The sequence below is a fragment of the Argentina silus genome (genome assembly GCF_951799395.1).
Source record: "Argentina silus genome assembly, chromosome: 4".
In the NCBI taxonomy this organism is placed as follows: Eukaryota; Metazoa; Chordata; class Actinopteri; order Argentiniformes; family Argentinidae; genus Argentina; species Argentina silus.
This window is the reverse complement of record NC_139658.1, coordinates 4,923,094-4,941,599: the sequence shown is the minus strand read 5'-3', so window position 1 is coordinate 4,941,599 and position 18,506 is coordinate 4,923,094. Positions and strand designations below refer to the sequence as shown.

Here is an 18,506-nt window from a genome sequence, read left to right as displayed (position 1 = left end):
TACCTTGACTAACTGGTAGTAGTGTTTCTTTTTCAGATTTCATTAATACGCCTGGTTGGACGCCTCCTTACTTCTGGAATAAAAACGTTACCTTTTGCCTCAACCAAACATGTAAACGCAAAACTGCCTTGCCAAATTTTAAACTTTGGAAAAATTTAAAATGATCAGCAAATAAACAAGGAGCCAAGACAGCGAATCAGTCAACTCACCAATATCTTATGGTAGATAACAGCAGTCTTTGAAGGCTCTTTCTAAACTTAGTGGCGCGTTTACGCATGATGGAGGACCTTTTCAGAGACCACGACTTTTGGGCGATGAATGAAACGTGGAGCAACTCTAGTAGTGGAAACAATACCGTTCCAAGGAACCAGACTGTGAACCCCTTGAAGAGAAACGAGGAAGTGGCCAAAGTGGAAGTGGCCGTTCTTGTCCTGATCCTACTGCTCGCACTGGCCGGCAACCTCTGCGTCCTCTTGGCTATCCATACGAGCAAACACGGCAAGTCTCGGATGTATTACTTCATGAGGCACCTCAGCATCGCGGACCTGGTGGTGGCAATCTTTCAGGTCCTCCCGCAGCTCATATGGGACATCACGTTCCGCTTTTACGGACCGGACTTGCTGTGTAGGCTGGTGAAATACCTCCAGGTCGTCGGCATGTTTGCGTCTACCTACATGCTCGTTTTAATGTCTATAGATAGATGTTTAGCGATATGCCAGCCACTTCGCTCTTTGTACAAGAGGAAAGACCGCTTCTATGTGATTGCATCTTGGATGCTAAGTCTAATATTCAGTACCCCTCAAGTGTATATATTTTCCTTAAAGGAGGTGGGCAACGGGGTTTATGACTGTTGGGGGGACTTTGTGCAACCCTGGGGCGACAAGGCATACATTACATGGATGAGTCTAACTATCTACATCATCCCAGTGGCCATCCTAAGTGTTTGCTATGGTCTGATCAGTTTTAAAATATGGCAGAACTTTAAATTAAAAACCAGGAGAGATCAGTGCATGTCGCTTACGCCGAGGGCATCCAAAGGTGCGGCGCTCTCTCGAGTGAGCAGTGTGAGGCTTATATCAAAAGCCAAGATACGAACTGTCAAAATGACTTTTGTAATAGTCCTGGCATATGTTGTTTGCTGGACTCCCTTTTTCTTCGTGCAGATGTGGTCGGCATGGGATCCTGCTGCGCCCAGAGAAGGTAAAACCATACGCCTGCCTACGTGTTGCTCATTGCTTTTACGCATGCATTTGTGTCGATGGACGAGGTACAATACAGGGTGAAGTCAAGGTGTCGCTCTTGAGAAAGACAAAAAAAAGCTTAAATAGGCTACTCCAAGTGGTTGATGCAGGTAGGCTAATTGCGCTCTACTCGTATGATGCGGAAAGGGATTGGATTGAGTTCAATTGTAGATTAAGGTTTGTCACCTTACTCACTAGTCGACTGCCTATAGGCCTATACTATGTTTAAATAGTACTATGTATACTAGCTTTTACCTATACTAGATTTAATCTAATTAGATTTAACGCTGTCAAATCTAATCCGATTTCCCCCTATTTCCCCTAGTGTCATAAATATATATTTCATAAATAAACAATAAACATGAGCTATCAAGTGTAATCCTTTTTTTTCAGGACAGTTAGGGGATTTTTTTTCATAAAAGCAATAAAGCAGATTATGGCAAAATGTCAAGTGTGATCAATAGAAACATTTCCATTTTTTATTTCCATTTTGCTGTATTACTAAATGTTGCACATGCATGATGTTCATATTGCCAGAGTCCTCATGGGCGTGTGATCAGTAGAAAAAACAGCTTGTTTCTTAGTGAAATGGTTTATTTGGATTTGCCCACTTGATTTTGGAAGTCCGTTTCTCCCTCCCTGGTTGGCCCATCAGATGTTAGGTGTGTTAGGTATGTGCATAATACCCACCCATTTGCCCTTCACGGCAAGTCTGGAGAGCCGGTCACTCAATACAAGGAGTACGCATTTGCCTTCGGATGTAGGAGGTGCTGCAATTCTCTCTGTTCGCCCGCGAACTGGCAGACTTCAGAAGTCAAATTCAAAACATTTAGAAAATATTGACACAGAGTAAATGCTGTGAAATTATTTTTGAGTAGGCTAATTAAAAAAAGAAGCAGTGTCCCCTCCTGTGCACCTCTGCTAAAGGAGGCCTTAAGCAGCATTCCCATGATAAGCGCAAGAACGGCATTGCACATTGTTTTTCAATGGTGTTTCCTGAGTGGCATTACAGGCCACAGAGGTTTGAGGTAGCCCAAGCTGCACCGACAGTTCAAATGTGTTAAACACTGGGCGCAACCTGTATCTAGTGTTGAACCCAGCACATATGGCTTATCATGTATATGCGTTATTAGAATGCATGCAAGACAAGTCGGAAACTCGCAAATGCGAGCTCTGAGTGGGAAAAATCAATTTGATTTGAAACTCGTAATTACAAGTGGGAAACTAATTCATCATCCTCTGAGTTTCCGACTTATAGTTCTCTGACGTCATGTCAACAAGAAAGTAACCACAAGCATGGCAGGATTCACAGAAGCTTACTCTAAGTGAGATGGAAATATAACAACATTTTTTTCAGCTGTTGAATACACACTGTAGTTTGTTTTTGTGCATGAGATCCATTTTTGGAGAGTTGCAAACTTACAGAATTTAAAGTTAAAGCGATTATAACTTGCCAACGCCAGCAATCCCATGGCGTTCATGTTGTTGGGAGTTTTCGACCTCAAATCACTTGAGTGCTCCGAACTCAGAGGTCCAATATCACAGGTGGGAATTCTGAGTTTCCGAGTTGGTCACGAATGCGCCATCAGTCTGGGAGCCAATAAGGGAGAGAGTGACCTGTGGAGTCGTCACTCATCTTCATACCCTCCCATTATGTCTTACCTGCTGCATTTTTTCATATGCCTGATGAATTTGCTCTTATTCCTTTATATTAAAGTTACATTATGGAGGATTTTGATGTGCTCTTGAGCCATAAGGGGTCCCAAAGGGGTCCCAAAGGGGTCCCAATGCCTATAAGGTTATTTTACCAAAGGTTGTAAGACTAAATCTAAGGTTTGTTGTTCAATAACTCAAGAAATGGACTGATCATATAATAACCATACACTCAAAACTCAAGCAAGCTTCTTTAGCATATCTTGAATGTATCAATTACTCCAGAAATATAAATATTCACATTCACATTCACAATGTAGTTAACAAGATGCTTTGTAATTTCATAGTAATGAAGTTGAGCTTTTTTGTTGTTACCTGAGTTCAATGGCGGGTAGAGCCACATAATGTAAAGTGTTACCATGTTTTTAGAAGGAAAACAAAAATATTAGGAAAATGTTTTGTGTGTTGTCAATGGGTTACCATCTTCTTGAAAAAGGTTGTTTATTTCTTTGAGTTCTCAATCTTGTTTTTTAGAATGTACATTGTTTAGTGCATTTGACACTCACATATATTCAGCTAGTCTGTCTAGCTTTATGTGTACATAATGCCCAAATATAGTCTGTTTATCATGCAGGTGTCATTCATGCTTCCATACAAACATATCTGTGGAATGGTTTAAACAAACCATTCAAGCTTGAAGCTGATAAATGGTCATGTTTAAATCCTTTTGTCAGGAGGAGGGAGGGTGACCAGGTTGCAGTGAAGTTGCAGTAAAACATTTCAAAGCCATAGCTCATTGGAGACTCAGAAAGAGTAAATGTAGCCTGCTATGACATCAAAGTGTTCCCTTCTCTTTATGAGGTCTCAAAGGGCTTCAGGCTTATGTGTGTCATTCCTGTGTAATAACATTGTTTGTGGAGAGATTTGTTCCTCTTACTGTATCTTTAGAGCTCTCCGTTAAATGGGAGCTCTGGGGAGTCTATCTGCTCTAAACGACCTTTCAACCACTGTCTCCTGTTGCTAGCGAGCCATTGAGCAATGTATTAAATGCAGTTGAATAGACTGAAAGGATAAGTCAAAGGCATATGAAGTTTGAGACTTCTAACTCACAGATGTGTGGGAGCAACTCCAGTTTTGAATTAGCTCTGAATGAAACAAGATGCCAAACAACATGTTGACCATGAAATATTATTCTGAAAGGGATTGTAGTATCTAGTAGATGTTTGAAGTCACCCCCTCAGCCAACAAAGGATCTCTATGTGCTTTACCACCATCTCCTAAGCGGTTATTTTCCACTTTTCTTGAGGTTATGGTTATGTGTTGAGACCATATGAGTCATGCTGTCATAAATTCAACCAGTGTCTGCCTAAGCTGTCACAATCAAAACAATTTGTCAGCCTAGCTCTTAACGGCTGTCAGGTTTACTTATGTGGAGAAGAACTCTTAATATTATCCTGTCATTTCATGTGTGATGTATTTGCTAAACTGTAAGTGTTACGCCCTCCACCTAGCCGGTGCCAGTACCTCTCTCTTTCTTGTCTGTCTCTGTCTGTCTGTGTGTCTGTGTGTCTATGTGGCCCAGGCTCCAGCAATCAGTCTCGTCATCTTCTCCACCTGTTTGGCCTTCACACCTGTGGTTCATCACCTCATCTACTCACAGTATTTAAACCCCGGCTTCCCATCCACTCATCGCCAGATTGTTGTTTGTCATTACAAGTCAGTCTTGCTCTCGGCCGCTTAGCAGCAATTAGTTCCATCTATATTCTTTGTGTCTTAAGTATTTTGTCTTACCATGTTCTCTCTATGCTACTAGACCACTTCCCAGTTTCTGCCTGCCTGCCTATCTACCTGCCAGCCTGCCTGCCTGTCTGCCTTACATGCCCTTTCTGCCTGTCTACTTGTCCTGCCTGCTCTGCCTACATGGCCTGTCTGCCTGTCTACCCGTCCTGCCTGCCCTGTCTACCTGCCCAGTCTGCCATGTCTACCTACCTGCCTGCCTGTACCTGTCTGCCCTGCCTCCCCTGCTACCCTACCCTGCTTGCCATTCCACCCAGCTACTCCGTTCCCCACTATTCCCCTGTTAAAACCTGATTATTTTATATACGTGTCCTGACTCTGTGTTCTGCGCTTGGGTTCCTTAGCTCTGACCGTAACAGAAAGACAACACAATGAGCTAATCTAAGTTTGGTATAATAATGGCCTCCCATGCAGAGTAATATGTGCACCTTGGATCAAAGCAGTGTTCATTATCTAAAATCCATCACCAGCTAACCAGGAACTCTCATATGCACAGTGGTCCATTATCTCCAGTCAAGTAGAGGTCCAACATGTTTCATATTAGCAGAGAACACAATATTCAGTGCACATACAGTACCAACGGTCTTAAAGATGGGTATGCATAATTAGCACATGATTAGTTGTGTAACCAACTTAATCAGGCTGCTAATAAGCACTTAAGCACTTATCAGACTGTTGAGAGCACATCTCTCTCTCTCTCTCTCTGAGATGGAAACAATTATTCTATCTACACGTGTAGACCTCACCATTCATGCTTCAGAGTACAAACTAAAAGGTTTGAGAGTGCTCTGGTGATGATTAATGTAAATTAACTTTATTAATTTTTTGGACCAAATATTGCGGCTGAAAATATGAGTGCCTCCAAGATATTCACCTGAACTTCTTCCAACATTAACATTTTAATTAAAAAATACATATTACTTACTAAACTTACTTGCTGAACTAACACTCACTATGTCTGTAGGCTCAATACCTAATACTTAAGGATGTTTTTATTTAAACATTACTGCATGCAATAGCTTTAAAGTAGATAGTTTGATGCTAAGACTGCGATTCCAAACATATTTTCCTTTTTGATCCTCAACCCTTTTTGATCCATCTCTGCTCTGAAGCGGTGGTGGGGGTTTCCTTCATCCCCTGGTTATATAAGACGTCTCATGCCATACGACTACCTGTGATTGGTTTGTTTATAAAGCAGACCAGCCACCTTTGAGACGGGCAGTTGCATACGGAGGAAAGAGAGATGGAGGAGGTTAAATCTCAAACCAATGTCAATTTGGTTAATTTGAAACTAATTTAGTAAAATGTCCGATCGCTGGTAGGGATTAATGTAATGTAGTTTAAAGGTTGCACACCCTCCTCCCAAACCATACAGAAATGTACTTAATGTAATGACTGTTGTACTTTGGCAGAGGTCTCAAATGCACGACTCGAAGACAAAAACTTAAATCCAATAGAATAGTCTTTACTTTCAAAAAGGTTCGGTACACAGGTAGGCAGTCAATGGGTAGGCAGATAATCCAGGAAGGGGGTAGGCAAAGCAGGGTTTGGTACACAGGTAGGCAGTTCAAAAAGGCAGACAGATAATCTGAAAAGGGGTAGGCAAAAAGGCAAAGTCAGAAACACACTTAGAGATCAAAAACCAGGAATACTTATCACAAGGAAATGCTGGGACATATGACACGAAGGTACAAAGACAAACTGGCACAGAGACAGGGAACACACAGACTAAATACACAGAGATGGATGATGAGGAGCAGGTGAAGTCAATCAGGGCAGGGTAGACAATCACACAGGTGGGAAACACACAAGGGCAGGTGGTGAAGTGTCTTAAACGAGAGACAAGGTGAGGAACACACAAATAAACAGGAAACAATAAAAGAATAACATGAAAAAGTCAAGACATTGACTTAACGAGACATTACACTTAACTTGCCTTCTGTTATTGCAAAATGAACAGTGAGATGGAAAGCTGTAATTGTATGTCTCTCTTCTTTTCTCTCTGTCTCTGTCTCTGTCTCTGTCTCTCTGTCTCTGTCTCTGTCTCTGTCTCTCTGTCTCTCTATCTCTGTCTCTGTCTCTTTCTCTGTCTCTCTCTCTGTCTCTGTCTCTCTGTCTCTGTCTCTATCTCTGTCTCTGTCTCTCTGTCTCTGTCTCTGTCTCTGTCTCTGTCTCTTTCTCTGTCTCTCTCTCTCTCTCTCTGTCTCTGTCTCTGTCTCTGTCTCTTTCTCTGTCTCTCTCTCTGTCTCTGTCTCTGTCTCTTTCTCTGTCTCTCTCTCTGTCTCTGTCTCTGTCTCTGTCTCTTTCTCTGTCTCTCTCTCTGTCTCTGTCTCTGTCTCTTTCTCTGTCTCTCTCTCTCTCTCTGTCTCTGTCTCTGTCTCTGTCTCTTTCTCTGTCTCTCTCTCTGTCTCTGTCTCTGTCTCTGTCTCTTTCTCTGTCTCTCTCTCTCTCTCTCTCTCTGTCTCTGTCTCTGTCTCTGTCTCTGTCTCTGTCTCTGTCTCTGTGCCACTGCCTGTACTATATATTGTAGCAATGGAGTAAAAACAAACTATGAACAACTACTTGGGGCTACAAATGGAGCTACGATAAAAAAAGGAACCAGCAGTCACTTGCCTTGATTTATTTTTCTGTTTACTACGTTTTTCTTTATTTTATGCAACACTAGACTCGCACAAATGTTTCATCTTGCACCTCATGCTGAGCAAGTGTGTCAATCTTTGATATGTTGTCTTGAAAAATATATTGGAATGAATCCACTGAACTCTGAATCCACTGAAATGAGTGACTTATTCTCTTACAACTCTTCTGGGATGGCCAAATATAACATTCCAGGACATACCACTTTTAAATTAGTGTGTGCTGTTGAGTCTCTTTTGTCTCACTCTGTAAACACTTTTGTTGAGTACATCAAATCAAAATTGTATTATTGCAGTGAAGAATGATGTTTTTCACTAACCAGAAAACCTGATTCAGGTTTGATTGAATAAAGCCCCAGCTGCACAGAGAAGAATGGCAGAAGATTGTTCTGAGAATTTCCTCTAACTGTTTCCTTTTTTTGAATAGCAGGATGGTGCATGATTGCCTGCCAAAGTGTAGCACTTTGATGAAAAATTGCCTTACTCATTCAAACATCAAACAATTCAAAGAATCTACAACTGGCACAGTATCCATTTGGAAAGGTTGACATGGGAAGGCAAAACATTTTCGACTCTGTTTTTTTGTCTTGTTGCTGTTGTTTTATTAATAGCTGTGTAAGTTGTAAGTATTCCCATTCCAGTAATGTCTACTCTCCTCTTATTTATTTCAGACATGGCCTTCATCATTGCCATGTTGCTAGCCAGCCTGAACAGCTGCTGTAATCCGTGGATCTACATGTTGTTTGCGGGGCACCTGTTCCATGACCTGATGCAGTGCTTCTCATGCTGTTCTAACCAGTATCTGAAAGCCTCCCTGTGTGGCTGTGAGCGCCAGCCCAGCCGCAACACCTATGTCATTAAGAATACCAGCAGCCAGAGGAGCGTCACTCAGACCTCCAGCACATGAGGGTTAGGACTCTTGGAGGCCATACGACCCCCACCCTCACCTGGGGGAGGCCATGATACCATCTACCCCTAAAAGAGACCGTAAGCATGTGAGGGAGGCCAGATACAGTATACCTCATCCACGAAAAAGAGACTTTCAGCACGTGAGGGCCAGGACCAGGAGAGGTTAGATAGCCCTCCACGAAAAGTGAGCTTCAGCCTATGAGGGACAGGACTGGGGTAGGCCATATTCCCTTCTCCAGTGAACAAGTACATAATGTTGTGGACTGGTGGGGGCCATAACACCATCTACCCCTAAAAGAGACCTTCAACACAGAAGGGTGTGGACTGGGGAAGATAGATACCCTTTTCACTAAAAGCACCTGAGTTCCTGAGACCCTCGGATTAAGTGGCCAGGAGTGGGGGTGGTCATGATTCTACTGAAAGAGACCTCAGGCACTTGAGGGAAAGGCCTGGGGTGGCCATGATACCATCTACCCATGAAAGAGACCTTCAGAACATGAGGGTGTGGACTGGGTGGAAGGCCCAGATAGCATCTACCCCTAAAAGAGACCAGGAGTTTGGGTCGCCAAAATACCGTCTATCTCTAAAAGAGGCCTCTACATTATATGAGGACAAGCAATGGCTAAGACACTGCCTCAACCCCTCATGCAGACCTCCACCATCATTCCCCACACCACACATATTTCTTAGTATTTCAGATCCTGGAACTGTGATACCTTATACCATTTCCACCCCCACAGAGACCTCTCTATATGACATAAACTAGTATTTGTCACCCTATCCTGTATCTCACATTTCTATTCCTCTTGAGTAGTTCCCCAAAAGGAGATCTTAAAGAGTCACACAAGACTACCTTGCACTTTATTACTCACTATATTGAGATCACTCTGAAATATCAATCTTCTAGGGGAGGATTTTGTCCCTGTTTCATTTCATTTTCAGGATTATGCTTTTGATCACCAGGCTGTCAGTCACAGCATAACAATCAAACATTTGATGGTGTATGCCTTTTTTGTGAAGTTTTATGTCTGTGAGTATTTGATATTTTGCTGCAATTTTTTCTCTTCTTTCCTCTTCCCTTGTAACCACCTCATATTGCTTTCGCAGTAGCCACAGAGCTGGTTCATACCAGCTTGACCTTTCACGATTACGGCAGAATGAAAAACAGAATAATGTTACATGTGAAGCCTGGTCTCTCTGTGATCTAGCTGCTCAGGCAAGGATATTGCATTGTCATTGATTTATTCTGAGATCACCAATGACCTTCAAACCAATGACAGGCTTTTAAAAAACGCTTTAAGTGTAACTTATCTTTGTCATAGTTTTGTAAAGATGTGCACATAAGCTATCAGGTATGCTCCAACACTAATGAATCTATCTATTTAGCATCATTTGGGTGATCAACACATGTTATTGTGTGTATGTGCGGATTATAAGGGATGGTTTACCTTAAATAAAAAAGGTTCTTGATCTTTCACTTATCTGGGTTGTTGTTTGTTGACCCGAACATTTGAATAGCATTTTTGGTATTATTTAGTAGGTGTAACATCTAATACGTTTGTATTTTGAGTGAACCAACCCTTCAGAATGACAGTTCTGATTTAAACCATACAGTCTTTATGATATATTCAGAAAACAATTCCATTAAGATTCCTTCGCTAAACAGTGCAGTATGTAGTCCATTGGGGACAAATTGTAGCTTTCTCTACTATATCAGTTATTTCTATGAATATTAATAGAATGAATGTATCAATAAGTGTTCAAAGTAAACAAATAAACAATTTGTGACGACTCAATTGACTTCTGTCTGTTTTTGTATGTAAATAGTGGAACCTTGTCCAAACCAAATCGTGTAAGCAAGTTTAGAAATTAATAAGGTGCCAGTAGTAACATAAGCTATAGGTTTTCTATGTCTCAAGTACACTGGGTGCCAGTGTCACGTGGCTTCCCCTTACGACACTTGGACCTCCAAAGCAGTTTCACGATGGCTAAATACGGTTATTGATGATACCATGAACATGTTTTATTACTCAGCTTTTGCAATTATGATGAATTACTTCTTTAGTAATGATTGTCAATCATGTTATACCCTTGTTCATCACATTTTTGTAAATATTATAACAGATTTTTTGATATTCCCACGCACTGTATGAATCTAATTATGTATTCAAAATATGCATATGTTTTATTTTTCATTTATTCATCTGTAAGACGTTGCTGTTGCTTGCAGATGACATATTATTGATTGCATCTGTAATATCATATCCTTCAAGTCAAACATTTTGATTCATTTTTGTGTTGTTTTTTTGTGCGATAACATCAATTAATGTTCCGAATTAAATAATTAATGTTCAAATATTCTTAAAAATGCATGAAAACACTTGGAATGCAATGGTAACATGTAAGTAAGCCATCAAAACTATCTGACAACGGAACACAATTTAAGGTGGAGTTACCCACCGTGAAACCATAAACAACAGGTTCAAACCCAGCACAGCAAAATTACCATATAGTCCCCCCCTAGTGGTCAATAATGTTTGTATGTTAATGTTAATGTTTGAATCTGATATCTTTTCTGCTCTAGAATAACCTTGCTATATATACACTAGATCCATGGTTGAAGTGATGACACCTTGTTTATCATTAGCATACTGTATGGAGGACATATGGATGACATTTGTGTTTCTATATGGATCAGAGTATTCCTTATCCTTTGTTGATATGTTAAGTGGGTTGAATCTTACGTACTTGGCTTCTTCTCGCTATTGGTCATCAGGTTCTCTGAGTGAATTCCTAAAGATTAAACTTCCATATCACTCACACAGACACATAGAGATATGTCTGGCACCACTGTGATGTGTTTGTGTAGATCGGTCTAGCTGTAAATACTGTGAATTCTTATAGTACATTTTCCATATCTTTCACATAGGCAGGCAGATTCTGCCCATGTGGATAAATCAAGATGAGAACCAAGGACATTAGAGCGAGGCAGAACAATAACTAAGTCATTTATTCAAGCGTCAATTACCAAGACAGTGTGAAAAGGTGATTAAAAAGATAATTTTCAACTCAAAAAAGTAATAAACTAAGGCAAGAAGAAAGTGAACTATTCAAAAATAACATTCTATGTATGAAAACAAATTGATCAATCATGAGCCCTCCATGGCGGTCTCACAGATTAGTGCTGTTTCTATCAGTCCATAGACCATGGAGGAACTAACCTATGGTGCAGTAGGTGAGTGTACCAGCGGTGGCTGGTGGAGGTAGAAATCGGAGAACGGGCTCATTGTAATGCATGGAATGGAACAAAGAATGGTATCAAACATGTGTTTGATACCATTCCTCATTCCATTCCATGCATTACAATGAGCCCGTCCTCCGATTTCTACCTCCACCAGCCTCCACTGGAGTGTACTTTACTAGTAGTACTTACAGTAGTTCAGCCCAGTAATGAGCATCTCCTTCACAAACTCTGTTTGTAAAAGTAGGTGTTAATGGATTCAGATTCCGTAGGGCCAGACCCAGAGTCCTTGACCAGGTAGGGTAGGGTAGACCACACATTCCATGCTTTACTGTAATGGTAAAATCAATGTAATCAATATATCTGTAATACTAGTAACACTATATCTGTAATACCAGTATGTGCTAATAATGTTGTTAAGAGTATTAATCCTTTAAGCGACGGGTGATGTAAGGATTTTAATTATATAGTGAATGCTTGTCTGTTCAAACATTCAGCAGATAAGGGATGTTTGTCTATTTTACTTGTAACCTGACTAGTTTCCTGTGAGTTACCCCTTTTCTTTCCTCATCACTGCCTATGGTATGAGTAGAAATAATAAACCTAATAAAAGTAGAAGTATATTTATGACCCTAACTGACAAAAGTGAAGTATATATTTACAACCTGTCTTAGATCATATGCATTAATAGCTACTAATATTTACGACATGTCTCTGGAAGCTACTAATGAGCTGCAACATTACATACAGACCGTACCAAGCTCTAACTGTTCCTAATAGTTACAATATAGGAATTTTGCCACAAGACCCTATTGTCTGAGATCATCCCTTGGGCCACAAGGCCACAGTATAGATAATAACATGTGAAAAACCCGCCCTGGGGAGAAGGAGGTTTTGAAGGTATAAAGACTGTCTGAAACTCTGTCTCGGGGCTCTTTGTTGGTTAAAGACAGAGTGCCATGCTATGCAAAGACTCACCAATCTCTAAAATCTCATCAATTACTAAAGTGGTAAACCCTAGATTTCCACGACATTTACCCCTACACCTCCTTGTGTAGAACCACTCGCACACTGCTGAATATCTTCCCCACAGCCTCGAAAAACGGGTCACAGAAGGTGTGCACGGCCAGTGTGTAGATACGGCTGAGACACTGGGACTCGATCAGACAGCTCTTGACACAGGGCATGACGGCCCAGATGTGGCAGAAGGATAGGCAGGCAAACAGGAAGCCCCAGATCAGTGCCACGGGGATACCCAAGATGGCTGACAGGATTCGGTAGCACCAGTACTTGGACACGGTAAAGGTGGTATAGCTGAGCTTCCACACCCCGTCCAAACTGTGTGTGCCCTCAGGCTCAGCGATGATGTCCTCAAAGTCTACCTGTAGGGGGAAACAAAGAGGCCTTCAACATCTGTATTGTCTTTGAGCAAAACTATCTGACGTTTGTATAGCCTGAACATGTTATGTGAACCTCTGCCTGTCACAAGCAAATGTTTGAAATTGTGTGTATAAATTACTCTTTTACGAGACTGGTCTAAAACTCTCCTGATATGAACCAACAGGCATTCTCATCATTATAGCCAGTATGTTATTCTCTGATTATATTGAGGAAATGCATGGTCCATTTGATATCATGAGTAGACTACAGTCATGGATACAGATGAACATAAGTGCCAAATCAAATCCTACTCTATGTCACACCCTTTTCCCATCCCAGAAATAGACTTAGTATCTTTAGCTGAGCTAGTGCAGTGGTACAGGGTGGCTACTTCAGGGAATCATTTTTTAAGATGTATTTTCTTCTTTTATTTATTTTTAATTCATTTTCAGTATATACAGTACATAACATAAGATATACAAAACATACAATGTCCATTCTGTTCTTCATCAGTGAGGCCAATAACCTTAGAGTAAGCTATAGCTATTTAAGGGAACATTTTTTAAGGAACACAATCACAACAACACAAAGGATACTGTGTCAGATAAACCATCCCTAGCTGCTCTGTTACTATGCTGAAGTTCACTAACTTATTTTAAAGCCCAACTATACCTTCACCACATCCTCATTGATCTGCTTAGGGTCCCTGTTGATGAGGTCTATCTCCTTGGTGTGGCTGTCCCACTGGATGTTCTGCTCCATGCTGTTGTTGGTCTCAGCCATGGTCCTGGTCAGGGGCTGGAGGAGAGGGGGGAGAGCTATGGAGCAGGGTTGGGGTGCTGGAAGGGGAGAGAGGGAAGTCAACGACAGGTACAGTGTGAGCTGGCCTGGAGCTGCTGTGGTCAGAGATGCAATGAGGAGTGGAACAGGGAGTGCCTGTGTCCTGACTCATAGTGACGTCAGCCCTAGAATCCCAGCAGGCATCTCCCAGCGCTGATAGCTCTGAGTTGTCCTATCAAATGTACACGCACACACACGCACACATACACATACACATACACACACACACACACACACACACACAGCCACATACACACACACGCACACACACACACACACACACACACACACATACACACACACACACACACACACACACACACACACACACAGACACACACACACACACACACACACACATACACACACACCTCTTCCAGTCCGATTCTCCACCCTCATGCCCTAACTCACACTGGGATCCTAAGCATTTCATGAAGAGTGGAGCATACTTGTGTTGCATTTCACATAGTCCTGACAGGTCACTCTGCACTAATTACTTTACGGTACTGTTTGTGAAGCCACTCCACTTCCCCCATTACTATACTGTGCTCACACTTAGAGCAATACTCCGATATGGACAGATGATGTATAGACACTTGTATAGGTGATTCTTGGCTTTACTGTAAGAGACTTGCACTGCCAAGTTTGACAGTGCATGAGCAGTCTATTTTTCTGATGGAAAACTGAGATCTGAGTATGATTTAATCCAAAATTGCTCTCACGCCTAAATTAGTGAATGTGCTGTGGTGATAAACAACAAACAAACAAAATGCATTATAGAGTTCAGCCTGTGTGTTTATATAGTAGATAGAACCCCCTCCCCCCAATCTATATCTATATAATGCCATTTGATTACAACAAAATAACAACTCAATTACTGCAGTTTCCACTGTTTTATTGGCCATTGGGTTACAACAAACAAAAAAACACAACAAAATGATGAAAGTAATATGATTTATTCATTCCAAGGAATAAACAGCTTTTCTCATGCAAACATATGGATTAGGGACATGATGAATCGAGTACACCTCAACTCTCTGTGGTTTTTAGGATGATGTTCTCTTCTTATTAATGTGAAACCATAAGATATAACTATATTTCACACACACAATGGGTTGTCAGTGCTCTCTGAGACCACTCCAAACAGTGTCTATGAGGTAAGGGGTTCTTTCATGTTTGCATGAGAAAAGCTGAGTGTACTGTTACCTAATCAGGTCACCATACAATTACATGTACTGCAGGGTGCGATGAGAATGAGTAAATCAAACATTTGGATAATACCACCTCTGAACAGCAAGAGCCCTTTAACCCACTTGAAGCTTATTAACGATCTACGGTCAAAGATCTGTAGAAGTAAGTGAAAATAAGGAAAGGAAATGTAATTCTTTTTTTTTAATTCACTGAAAATGTGAAATAATACTGGATGTGTTCGTCATAAACTGTATTGTATGAGAGCCACCAGACACTATCAACCAACAAGAAAAGTGCACTTTGAAGCACAGTTCCAGTATGCTAGATAATTAGAGTTTGGCCTTTACTCAGGCCATTACTCCATTTAAGGCCATTTCATTACTCATATCATTACTAATTTCATAACTGCACTTCTCAGATAAGAAACCATTCACCCTGTTGGAGGTTATATAGAAGGTTATTGCATTCTTTTTTTTAAATGCACTGATCTCAGTTCAGTTGTAAGCTCCTGTGATCCACCAGAAGGCTGATGACCCCTGGTCTTCTCTTTGCTGCGAAAGCATCTCACAAAGGCTTCCTCCCTCCCCTAATATCTGAGGGTATTCCCTGGGGTCTGGATAATCCCAATCCTAGTTTGTCGCATGTGTGAGAGGTTCGTCTCGGTTCTCTTCCAGACGAACACTCATGCCTCCGCAGCACCTTCCAGCACTAGTGGCAAATGGACGCACAGCAATGTCCAGAACGATGGTCCACAGGGTCTGCAGCCAACCTGTACCGATCAGTGCATAGCGGATACATGGGCTAACCATCCTGTGATGGAGAGATAGAATACATGTAAGTGAAGAAACAAAATAGAATAGAATGCAATGGAATAGAATAGAACGGAATAGGACTTCATTGTCCATTTTAGGATGGAAATTTGCTAAAACATCACATTATACATATTTAAAAATAGAACAGAACCTAGTATAAGGACAAAGGGAAGAAAATTGGAAATTGGAGGATGGGCTCATTGTAATTCATGGAATGGAATAAGGAATGATATACCATTTATTATTTCGTTCCATGCATTACCAAAGTCTTTAGATTTCTACTTCTACCAGCCTCCACTGATCAGGACCACTGTAGTCTGATTTTGATACATACCAGATGTGGAGGAAGCTGAAGATAGCAAAGAGGACTCCTGAGATGATAGACACAGGGACAGCCAGCAAGACAGTGACTATTCTATAGATCCACACCCTGGTGACTTCAAACAGGGCGTGGCTCCAGATCCATATCCTGTCTCCGCTGCGTAATGACACTGGCTCAGCTATCACATCCTCAAAGGTCACCTGCAGTCATAGAGACACTCTGACTGGTCATTGTCTCAGGGTCAACTCACACATGTGACATCCCTTACAGTACGTGTCCAACTACTTTTAACCAGCAGCAGTTTTGTTTGTTTGTTTGTTGGTTTGTTTGTTTTCTGGTATTAGACAAGTTGTTGACCTCACATGTTGACATGAATAAACTGCAGTCAACAATATTCCCACAGGAGGGCAGTACAACAACACAAAACAGCAGGTTATTACAGTAAAACATATTTCCCTTTTTATCTGTTTGATTTGCTTGATGAAATTAATAGATAGATTGCATCATTATATCTCATATTTGACCCCACAGCACCCAACATACTTGTTTCTGTTGTCAACTCAGAGAACACAGTAATTCAGTAAGGTACAACTTCCTCAGACAATGTAAACAGTCAGTTCAGCAGTTATCTCCTGAGTTGATGCTTTGTGTGATATACCTGCAAGCTGTTGTTGACTCCTCTGGGGTCTCTCTCGTTCAGCAGGGGCTTAGTGTCACTAACATCCACTAATGTGGCTGTAGCGTCCTCCTCTTCCTCCTCTTCCCCCAGGGGAGCTTTCCAAAGGGGCACTGGGATCTCAACATCATCAAGGTCCTCAGAGTACTCAGAATCATCTAGGTTAATCTCAGTTTCCTCAGGATCTACCCCTTTCATCATGGTGTCCATTCAAACAAAGGGAGAGTAGCAAACTCAGAGTCCCACTCACCCTACCCAACGCACACACACACACACACACAGTCATGCTGTCATACTCTGAGACGAAGGGTGACCAATCAGGCCCCTCAGCCAGGCGCTGCAGTGGGTTATATTGGGAAAGTGAGAGTGGCAGAGTGCCCTGGCTGGAATGTCCAACCAGCTTGCTTTGGTGTGTGGATCACTTCCCTATGCCCAGGGAGAGACACTTCCCTCCCCAAGATATAAATATCAGAGAGAGGACTCTCACTGGACACACACACCCTGCTGGGAGCATGGACAGATCAGCTCAACTGATCCATTGGAGACGACTGGAGGACCATGACAACACAGATTGAAAATTAGATGACATATCATTTCCGACCAAAAGTGTAAAAAGGTTACATTCCTCCTTTGAAAAGAAAAAGGAGGAAGAAGAAATACAGTATATGTACAACACAAAAGTGTGTACAAAAAGGTATGTTATTGGTGTCATATTGATTCATATGACTTCTGCAAATACAGTACATGCACAAATCCACATTGTGTTGTCCTGAGCCAGGTGGTGGCGAGACTGCAGTGCATTCTGGGAGTCATCATTTTACTGGCCCGGATCCCACAGGAAGGAAGTGCAGTGTGTCCAAATGTAAGCAGATAAAGAGGACAACTGTTGATCCTGTAGACCACAGCCAGCGAGTACCCCCTTCTGGTCTCCTGGGAACATGATCTATCTTTATAGAAGCAGCTCTCCTCTACTTTCCTCTCCTCACCACAGCTGAAACATAATCTGCCCTGCCTGTTAATACCCTACTCACTCCTGCTGTAAACATTGGCCTAGTAACCACCGCTGGACACAGCTTCTTACTCATTGAAGCCTCAGACCTCCCACTGACATAGACTATGTGTGTGAAATATGTTGTGAAGTAGCGTGTGTTATAGTACATGTCTTGTCCGACACGCTCATTGCACTTTACAACATGTTCAAGGTGTGCTGTATGGACAGCAGTAAGTGCTCGAAACATGCCAGTGCTTGTCCACATGCCCATGGTTGCTATACATGCCGTGGAAGTTATGTAAGGATCTAATGATCCGTGATGAAGATAAGACAACATGGTCCTAAACCTTTTCTGTTGCTAAGCATCTGAAGTAAGCATCTCTCAAGTTTAAGGAAAGCTCAACCACGAACTCAACCACGAAGAGAAAAACTAATGTGTACAGTTAATGTGCCAGGAAGTTGTCCATCAGTCAGCTGTAAGGCAGCAGGGTCTGGAACGGTGCCCTGGTCCTGGCCGTGTCATCAATAGTAGCCGTCAGTGGCCGGAAGCATGGGGAAGATGGATGTCGTCACGCCGAGCTCCTCTGGGGCAGGATAATGTGGAAAGTGGTCTCTGACTCTACTCCCTCAGATTGCGTTGGATTTCACAACATGCTTTTAGGAAAATCCTTTCTTCTCTTTTAACCTTTGGACCCATTAACAAATCATCCTTACACTGCTATTAACAGGCCAGGGGAGCAATGACTGTCAGCAGACTTAGGCTGTGAAAATGTGTCCTCTCAATTACCTTTCCAACCAATGCAATGTGTTCATACTG

At 41.8% G+C, this 18,506-nt stretch overlaps 3 protein-coding genes across 3 annotated transcripts; 1 reads left to right on the top strand and 2 right to left on the bottom strand.

Moving 5' to 3' along the window:
* Window positions 1–275: 275 nt before the first annotated feature.
* Window positions 276–8,234, top strand: oxtrb (oxytocin receptor b; the record flags this gene model as incomplete). The annotated part of the gene is made up of 2 exons (XM_083668825.1): window positions 276–1,200; window positions 7,999–8,234. 2 exons carry the CDS (start codon window positions 276–278, stop codon window positions 8,232–8,234), a joined length of 1,161 nt encoding a protein of 386 aa, XP_083524951.1.
* Window positions 8,235–12,517: 4,283 nt separating this feature from the next.
* LOC310802993 (caveolin-3-like) lies at window positions 12,518–13,640 on the bottom strand (the record flags this gene model as incomplete). The annotated part of the gene is made up of 2 exons (XM_083667629.1): window positions 12,518–12,859; window positions 13,530–13,640. The coding sequence occupies 2 exons, from the start codon at window positions 13,638–13,640 to the stop codon at window positions 12,518–12,520; spliced, it is 453 nt and encodes a 150-aa protein (XP_083523755.1).
* A 1,862-nt stretch (window positions 13,641–15,502) lies between these two features.
* Window positions 15,503–16,899, bottom strand: cav4a (caveolin 4a; the record flags this gene model as incomplete). The annotated part of the gene is made up of 3 exons (XM_083668828.1): window positions 15,503–15,698; window positions 16,035–16,222; window positions 16,681–16,899. The coding sequence occupies 3 exons, from the start codon at window positions 16,897–16,899 to the stop codon at window positions 15,518–15,520; spliced, it is 588 nt and encodes a 195-aa protein (XP_083524954.1). The 3' UTR covers window positions 15,503–15,517.
* Between the last annotated feature and the right edge of the window lie 1,607 nt (window positions 16,900–18,506).